Below are 9,313 nucleotides of genomic sequence, written 5' to 3'. Positions count from 1 at the left end.
TTAATGGATCAACGCGTAAGAAATGGGGAATCGACTGACTGATCCTCAGTGTCAATGTAATTACCAACTTAATGCTTTGCTCTATGAATGAATTTCAATTGACAAAACTTGTACTTTGGTCTGTGAAAATTTCACTGGAATGGCATTTTGTTATGTGAACAACTTAACAACTTCAGAGTCCTGTTTGAACCAAGATTTGTCTTAAGATGTTAAAATTCAAGATGCTTATTTATTTATTTTATTTTAGCTTACATACAGTCCATTACAGGCTTACAGCTTGAGCTTGGTTCTCCTCCAGTGACGCCTCTTAGCATTGTACCGAATAGTATTTCCTGTGCGCATTCTCCCCCATTGGGGAATTATGATAAAGCAGAGAAGATATCACTAACGGATGTCAATGTTTACAGTAAATAACCTGAAGAAGCTTCAACACACAACACGTGCGACACTAATTGAATGATTCAGTGATTTGGCAAACATTATGTTTTAATGTCTCGTTGATTTCAGAGAAAATGCTTCAAACAAAATTTTCCGTTCGCACATCACTTAACATTATATTGAGAATTTGGTTCATCACCTTATCGCTTATAGCGTAATATCATGTTTCTAACTGACTACACAATTACCTAGCTTTTTGTATCGTAGAGATGATTTATGATACCAAAAAAAATTGGATCTGAACTGGTCTTATCTAGTTTAGTTTAATGGGTCCAATTAATATTAAAATATAGGCTGTAGGTCCAAATATTGCTATAGATAAAGTCGTAAATATGTTGAACTGTGATGAAATCCCTGGTGACAATTTTAGTGTACCTATTTTCTTTAGATAGAGAAACAGATTACAATTATTTATTTAATCGAAAAGAGTAAGAAAATAACTCTGGTTATCAGATATAACTTAGCTAAATAAAGTTACAACCTACACGATAGAAAAGATCACATTCAAGTGTTGGTAACGAAGATCAACTATTTTAAATTCAGCCTAAAACAATTCATAAATTAAGGCTTAAACAAAAAGTTCCTTTACCAAATTATCATAAGTGCCGGAATACAGCAGAAGGACAACCGCTAAAGGCAACTTTAGTCGCTAGTTTTTAGTTTGTTAAAGTTGTCCTTATTTAGCATAGGACTACAAATAAATTAGACACAGAGGTCATCAAAACTAAAAAGATATCTCTAGACCACTAGACGCAAATAGATCGAAAAACTAAAAATAAAGGCGAAAAAATAAGAAGTAATTAATTTTAAATGTAGAAACAAAAACAAACTAGTTTATAGGTCAAATAACCTCTTCCAAAGAATCAAAATTGTGATGAAGTCATCAATGAAATCTTTTTGTTGGTAAGATTTATCAAAATACATTTTTGACCAATATTAAAACTCAAGTTGGAAAATAGAGTTATTTGATGACGGTCACAATTATGATTGTAGTGTAATCAAATCGTAATAAACGTAATAAGTAATTTATTCTACGCTTTATGTGTATACGATTGTTTGCAGCAGATCAAATTGTGTGCTGCAATGTGACGGAAAAAGGAAAATCAACTTTATTATCTTAGATAAAAGACACAAAATTATAAGAGTAGTGGTGGTTGACGAGCTCGCCAATCGCGATTCGACTGTACTTACCATAGAGAAAGACTGCGATCCGAGGCGTAAATTAAATTGTCTACGGAATATCAAAAGCTGTTTGTCAGCGGTCCGCCTCCAAACTTGGCAGAATAACGGTAAACACAGAAACCGGTATGCGAACACTGGCTGATTTAGGTAACTTGTAATAAGCGTGCAAAGAGGTGGACCTATTACTAATCCTTGGGGTATCCTTTATCCCGCAGTGGACTCTGGTTGAACCGAACGAACTCTACTTCAAGTCTTAAAGCCTATCAGGACCTGAAGTTAAAGAATTTTGAATAACTATGCAAGACCAAGATTTGAAGTATCAAATAAGCAAATACATGCACTTGTGCATTGTGAATGTTCATTGTTGCATCAACGATACGTGATGTAAGGTTAGCGATTTTACGTAAACTAAATCTACAGCGCAATTTTTTTACCAATTCCTGCGTATTTGCCCAGAGTACCTATATTCCAATACTTGAGTATATCCTTTGGCATCCGACCAATTTTCCGAAAAGGATTAATAAGGAAATTGACTAGTCCACCTTCGGACCCAGAATTAAACCATCTAATGTAATTAGGCCGTTTAGACTGGCATATGCCTCTTTTAGCACCCAAGGATGTTCGGTTTAGTGGCGTTGGCCTCAAATGGCCTTTGCGACTCTACCGTCGAAGATTCAGGACAGATTCTTTAACTAACTTACAAATAACTTGTTTTAAGCTTTTGATAGATTCATTTAGTTCGTGTTTATTTAGTATGTTAAACTCAAAGGTTACACAATAGGCAACTCTGAAATTATAATAATCACTCTATAAATGACTGACCGATATTATCAACTATAGGCAATGTAATGCCAATTAAAAATAATCTCGATTAAATGACCATGAACCCGCGATATGGCGTAAAATATAGGAACATCATAAACCACTTCAAAAAACGAAATTTAATTTTCTTGATAAGAATAGTTCTCAGTTAAGTGAATAATTCAATACAATTGCCATCAGCGTCTCTTGTATTTGAGGTAGGTCTGCATCCGTAATTGGATGTCAATGGGCCAATAAAGATCCATTCATCTGATTCGATGTACCTACACCACGATAGTTTAATAAATGGACTAGATTTGAATATTGTATTTACGACATGTCAATTTACTGGCAAGTAATAGCGAAAGTTTGACTCACCCATCCTTCGACTTTGATACGATATATCTTGAAAACTATATGAAGATAGGAGACGGGTCAGACGGGGGCTATGAACAAACCGCTTTGGCAACAATGACGATAAAGTGTGGAATAGGGGTACAATAGCTTACCCCTTTTGTTTGTGTGACAATTCTTACTTAGCTTTCAAAATTTTCTTTCAAAGTGCCTTTGAATGGTTAGTTTCTTTAGCTTCAGGGAGTCTAGAGGTTATCCTCGTAAAATCCGTAATGTTCTGTAAGAAAATGTCCCCCTTTTCTTGCATTACTCAGTGATCTCTGCTCGGTAGACGTCTGTTTAAGCTTCAATCTGTATCCATTAATCTTCATCCCTCTAATAAGAAGAAATTCCTTTCATTTGCCTTACAGGCTACCCGCTATTATAAGTCTGTAGTGACAATTGCTTCAAGCCAGGGTCCCTTTGCGGCGTTTCCGGAGTACAAGTGGATAAGAACGGCGATCGTGACCAGCGCCAATTGGTATCACAATGACAGAACTCGAACGTTCGCAAGTCGCTACTGGAAGTACTTTGATCAATAACGGCAGTAGAATACCCTCTATTGAAGTGAATTATTCCAGAATCGAGTTTGGTTTCTTTGTTGAGGATCAGTTATTATTCCTGGTGAAGCTAATTTTTGATTGACAGTCGGTCTCGGAATTCGGGAATCCTCCCGGGATGTACAGGTGGTAGATTTCCAGGAAATACAGCATTTCTAGAACATGATTTGCCAATCGAGCAAGCTGAATGAAGCTCTGACCGCGACCTTGGTTTGTTTCGAGTTTAGCCTAAGACTTTTATGCCAGTTAAAATCATGCAATGATCGTTTGAACTAAGCCTCTCCGGGCGCGCCGTTCAACGCTTCGTTAACAACGAAACTGAAAATGGCTCTAGATTTGTAATTTTGATAAAGACAAGTTAGATTTCAAATAAAAACAAAAGATTTCGAAGTAAAATAAGCATTTTAGTTAAAATTAAAATTGTCCCTACCGGTAGCGGGGAATAATGTTGTGACAGGCCTTTGTTCAAACGATCATAGCAAATGTTGTGATAGGGATAGAGGCATGCAATTTTTGGTTTTACAAAGGTAATACGATCGAGAATAATACAAAGTAATAAAAACTACCTGTTATAGGGGCATTTTTTGGAGAAATTTATCAAATAACACTAATTTAAAAGCAGATTTTTTTCAAAAAGTATCGTTTTTTATTATTTGTTGGCATTTTCAGGGTATTTTATGTATTTTTAGTATCGTCTGTTATTTAGCATTATTACTGTTTTTATTTTATCAGGATATACCTCTTAGTTTCAAAGTTATTACGTTTTCTTTACAATAAGTAATTGGAAGAAAATAAAATTCTATAAAAAATTAAAAAAATCAAAAAACATTTTTGACCTCTTTTTTGAAAAAAATAGGTCTAGTTCACCTAATTTCATATGTACACTTTAACGTGGCTCACACTGTATAATACCTACAGATTTTTTTGGAAAGGGTCATAATAACCCTCAGCAATGACAAAACGTCAGAAGAACTAGAAGACTAAAAGGCAAAAATAAACATAACAGATAAACAATTAACAATTTCGCAAAGCAAAAGGCCACCCTCGCGTGTCATAAGGACACCTTCGGAATGCATATTCATAAACCCATCAACAAATTCGCAAATAGTTTCGATTAAATATGCTAAAATGTAAGTAGAGGCGCAATCGAAGAATTGGTTTCGCAATCGAATTGATCGGTAGGTCAAGGTGAACAGTTAATTATTTAAAGAGTACGAACGATGGAACATCAAGGGATACACTGTGGAACTTTACGGGTATTGTAATAGAGACGATTGTGCAGCGACAATGTGTAGCCTGATATGTATAGATAGACAGACATTTTTTGCAAAAATAAGTGGGAATATAAGTGTTACTTGTATGTAAATTTGGACATCGCAACGATAGTAAGTTTAATGTAAGCATTCATGTAACTAAATATTTAAGTCACTATTTATTTAATTTTGCGAAGCTGAAGCAAGTGATTTCCAATGTTTTTTTTGTGATTATAATTTACAATGTATGAAGCTTTAGACAAAGCAAAAATCAAATTAAAAAAATCATGTATTTGTATTCGAGGAATGAGGAAACATATTTTTAAAACTATTCATACAGGATGTCATAGGGGTAGGTCAGAGGTCAAGCTACCTCCCATAAGCTCCCATAGCAGGTTGATTCACCCATTATAAGACACCCTGTATAACGAATTGAAATTGGACATTAAGTGCGATCTCTTCCAGTCTCCAGACAACCCAGGAAGAGTACATATTGTTGTTAGCGCTAAAATGGGAAAACGGTGGTTCATAAATAAAATTCCGACTAATATTATAAATGCGAAAGTAACTGTCTGTCTGTCACGCTTTCGCCTTAACTACTAAGCCGGTTTTGATGAAATTTGGCATAGGCATAAGTTTAAGACGCTGGCGAAACCGCGGCCAAAAGCTAGTTTACTATAGTTTTTTTTACTTTTAACAGTATTATAAAAACTGTAAGGAGGTGTATAATTTTTAAACATGCAGGCAACATTACCAGTCTAGCTAGAGGTAATGATAGAAAATTAGCACTTGCACGAGATATCTCTGGCATCGGTAAAAACACTCGATTATAATGTGATGTAGGGTTATAGGCTCTGTCTGATAAAGCATTTTTAATCATCGACAAAAAATCGATTATAGTGATGTAATAGACGTAGAGTTATTATCAATATTATCACAGATTTTTTGTTATGTATCCGGCACCCATAGTATATTTGTTAATTATTTCCATGTGTTGCGGCTCAATCCGTCTATCAAGCGTCTCTAATACTTAATTGCATAACTTATAATTAAATAATCAATTAACTTCCTTTCCTAACTAAATCGTAATTTCTAATACATGTAATTGTTTGCTATTGCTTTGTCGCAGGCGTTTTTAAACTTCATACTATTTTGTACTGTCAAAATCACTTACCTTCCAGTCGCCGCGCGATACGCACTATTGTAATACATTTTCAAATAATACGAAATATTCATCAAACCTGAGTTTTATTGGCTCCGAATGTCAGCGAAGACACCATGCATTTGAATTTTTTCAATGCTCCTAGTAACTCTTTGTCGCATATTAAACCAGAAATTTACTTGTTTTAATATTTATTATTTTTTTGTCGCATATTAAAAAACAGTCTTAAATCTTAAAAAGTAGTTTAAGTCAAAGGTTAAGTTTATTTGTACAGTATTTTTATTTACTTCTTGTGCAGAAATCTAGAAGTATTTTAAAGCATTGTTTTAATGCTAAATACTTGCGACATCTAACTTATGCATTATGTACTTACAACACTGGCACATTTTTGTGGGGCTAACGGGAGTATTAGTTATTTGTGCAAATAACAAATTAATAATCTTTAACAAAAAAAAAATAGCACAAATTACACTTTACATAGGATGCAAACAACTATTAAAGTATTATGCAAACAAATCATCTGTCTGTAACTAGTAACGTTATTTAATTAATTATCGGGTTTCAAGTGAAGGCCTCCCCCAATACGCGCCATATTACCCTGTCTTAACTTGGATGCTACAAGCTTCCACCAGCAGCTTATTATCTTCCAAAAAATCATGGGTCTTTGTTTTTTATTATGGAACTTGTGCAGTACAAGTGATGTGTTACTGGCGAATATTTATCTTTAAAAGATAAGTTGGCAAAACTTATGGCGTCCAGTTCAAACAAATGCATAATCTTTCTATTGCACGCACCCTGTATATTGTAGGGTAGGTACCTACTTGAACTATTACATAATATTTAGATTGCACCCTGTATATTGTAGAGTAGGTACCTACTTGAACTATTACATAATATTTAATTTGCCAAAAAGAACATGATATTTTTAAGCAACGCGATGGTTTTTGGCGTTGTGCGAAATTTATTTTTTGCTTCTGTTTTACATCATTGCACAATTTTTTATCATCTTGGCTGCTGATTTAGTTTGTTATTGATATTTTTGCGCAGTATGCTGTTATTATTGTAGTTTTGTTTCTTTCACTATGCATTAGTCAGGAGTTCAGGACGTCATTTACATAGAGACGCAAACAGGAAATGTTAGCCAAATGACAATAGTTAGGTTTTTGGAGAAATGTTAATAAATAATGATTATGATCATACAGCTAGGCACAGAATAAGGCTGCGATTCCACCAGAGATAACAGATGTGCGAGGATGCGTAGCGAGGGATGTGTTTGCAAAGAACCAATAGAATCGCTTCATTTACTTCGCCTCGGTAAAGATGCTCTTGGCCTGTATCTCACCTGATGGTAAGTGATGATCAGGCCGAAGGTGGAAGCGAGCTTCACCCGGAATCCTCAACCACGGAGGAACTGGCTATCTTACCTCTAATTGCCGGAACACAACAATGCTGTTAACATTGTTGTTATGGCGACAAACTTAGGTAAGATGGTGGTAGCTAGCCAGGCGGACTTAGAACAAGCCCTACCACCAACCAAACCGAACAGAAAAATCTGCCCCCACTGGGAATCGAACCCGAGACCTCTGCGTCTGAAGCAGGTGGTCTTACCACTAGACCACAGAGACGGTTAAAACCTACTAATAATGTACTTCGTCAGTAAGCGACCAACAACGAGCTGGCGAAATGTACTGTGCTTCGTACATTATGACAAGATTTGTAAGCCTTCTTGTATTACGTATAATTTTTAAGTGTGACAGACCTCTTCCAAATCAAAATTTAAAGAAAGACACCAAGGTATTTATTTGTAAATCCTTGGACCTTGGTCTAAAACAATTTTGTCTCAGTAGTTAAAAAAATTACAATGTAGCTTATCTTCACTTCATTTACCTACCTTTTTATCTGTCAAGAGACCCAAAATTAACCTCCTTTCAATTAAAGTTACAGTTAAATAATAAATATCAACAAAAATATCTCAGGTCGGTCGTGTTTATTTTAGGAAAACATTTCACTACAGGTTATCATCAGAAACATGTGAGTCGATGAAACATGTGCAGTGTTGTACATACTACTGTGGCATCTATGCAGTCGTAATAAGAGCGATTTTGGAACAAATGTATAATTTGCTGAAGACTGTACTCTTTAACGTGCATTTCGATTTGATAACCCACCGCGGAAAGTAGATGCAAATTGTTACTAATTAATTACCATTAATAGCAATTACATTGCGATGTGTTGTACATCTTCTATTAAATATTCCGTTATTATCTATCTTAACATTGAATTAATTGACATTGAAGCATATTCAAGAAGGTCCATCAGCCATAGCAAGGAACTTAGCTAATTTTAAATTTTCTTCAGTGGGGTATTCTGAAGCATTTTTAGGGAAGCTTTTAATAGTTTTGAATCTACAATACATCCACCACATTACAGTATCCACGAATCATAATATGATCAATAATTAATTACTCCAAACGCAGTACAAATTGACTGGGGATTAACGTATTACCGTACGGATGACCCTCAGATTGAAGATTAGGAAAATCCTGGTAACTTTTTTGAAGGATGATATTGAATTATTGTTTCTATATAACTATCTATAGGTAATAAATATCATTTTAATCCTTATAGATTATTATTATCATGTTCTATTAGACTTTGAATAGATTCCAATATCACTTGAATCCTCATGAGAGTGGGGTAGGGCAGTGTTGTTGAAAAAATTGTTAGTAAAATATAAATATTTAATTAAATAGTCCAGAGGCGTCGACCAAAAAACTGAAGTTAAACGTTTTATTTATCATATTTAGACAATTCAATTCACAAAGGGACCGCAAATCTTGATTCGGCAATCAAATAACTACGAGAAAGTCAAAATAAGAGGATTAGCGCAAATCTATCAGATTGATCGCTATGCAAAATAATCAGCAAAACATTATGTTGACATTTATGAAGCGGCTATCGGTCAGATGGGTCAAGTGTTGACGTCATTGGCTATCAAGGGACCAGGTCAAATGTCACGTAGACCCTCACATGTGAGTAGAGATTGCAAAATCCGGATTTTTCTTAAATCCGGTTTTCCGGATTTGTGTTACGTACAAATCCGGATTATCCGGATTTTTCGAATATTGGGTAAATTTTTTAAACCATCAATTTAATTTAAATAAAACGTAGTTTTTTTCAAAAAGATGTAAGTATTTGAAGAAAAGCGTTTTATTTTATTATCGCGCATGGAATTTATTCCTCTTTTTTTCGGTATGCGCTACAAGCTTTCGAAATTATTTGAACCTTGCATTAATTTTTTCGTTTTAGTACAACTGCATTTCAGAAAAAAAACTTGCTTGTACCTATAATTTTTTTTTTATTCTTCTTGTCGTGTCGACAACAAACCTACACAGCGTCAGCCCAAAACTCCGCCACAAGAGTGGCGTTATCAGTAGCCTTCATTAAATCTTCCTGCTTGCAGTTGTTTGGGCACACAGGGCACGACATCATGTGCTTCGTCGACTGGCGAACAAAACCACGCT

At 34.9% G+C, this 9,313-nt stretch overlaps 1 protein-coding gene across 1 annotated transcript; it reads right to left on the bottom strand.

Annotated features, from left to right (window-relative positions):
* Nucleotides 1–237: 237 nt before the first annotated feature.
* Nucleotides 238–2,803, bottom strand: LOC114353632 (60S ribosomal protein L39-like). Its single transcript, XM_028305691.1, has 2 exons — nt 2,800–2,803; nt 238–359 (listed from the first exon to the last, which is right to left on the bottom strand). Exons 1-2 carry the CDS (start codon nt 2,801–2,803, stop codon nt 271–273), a joined length of 93 nt encoding a protein of 30 aa, XP_028161492.1. The 3' UTR covers nt 238–270.
* Nucleotides 2,804–9,313: the final 6,510 nt, after the last annotated feature.

Source organism: Ostrinia furnacalis, unplaced genomic scaffold, assembly GCF_004193835.3.
Source record: "Ostrinia furnacalis isolate ACB-3 unplaced genomic scaffold, ASM419383v2 OfSCF1757, whole genome shotgun sequence".
Classification (NCBI taxonomy): domain Eukaryota; kingdom Metazoa; phylum Arthropoda; class Insecta; order Lepidoptera; family Crambidae; genus Ostrinia; species Ostrinia furnacalis.
The sequence above is the reverse complement of the archived record's forward strand: the minus strand, read 5'-3'. Positions and strand labels throughout refer to the sequence as shown.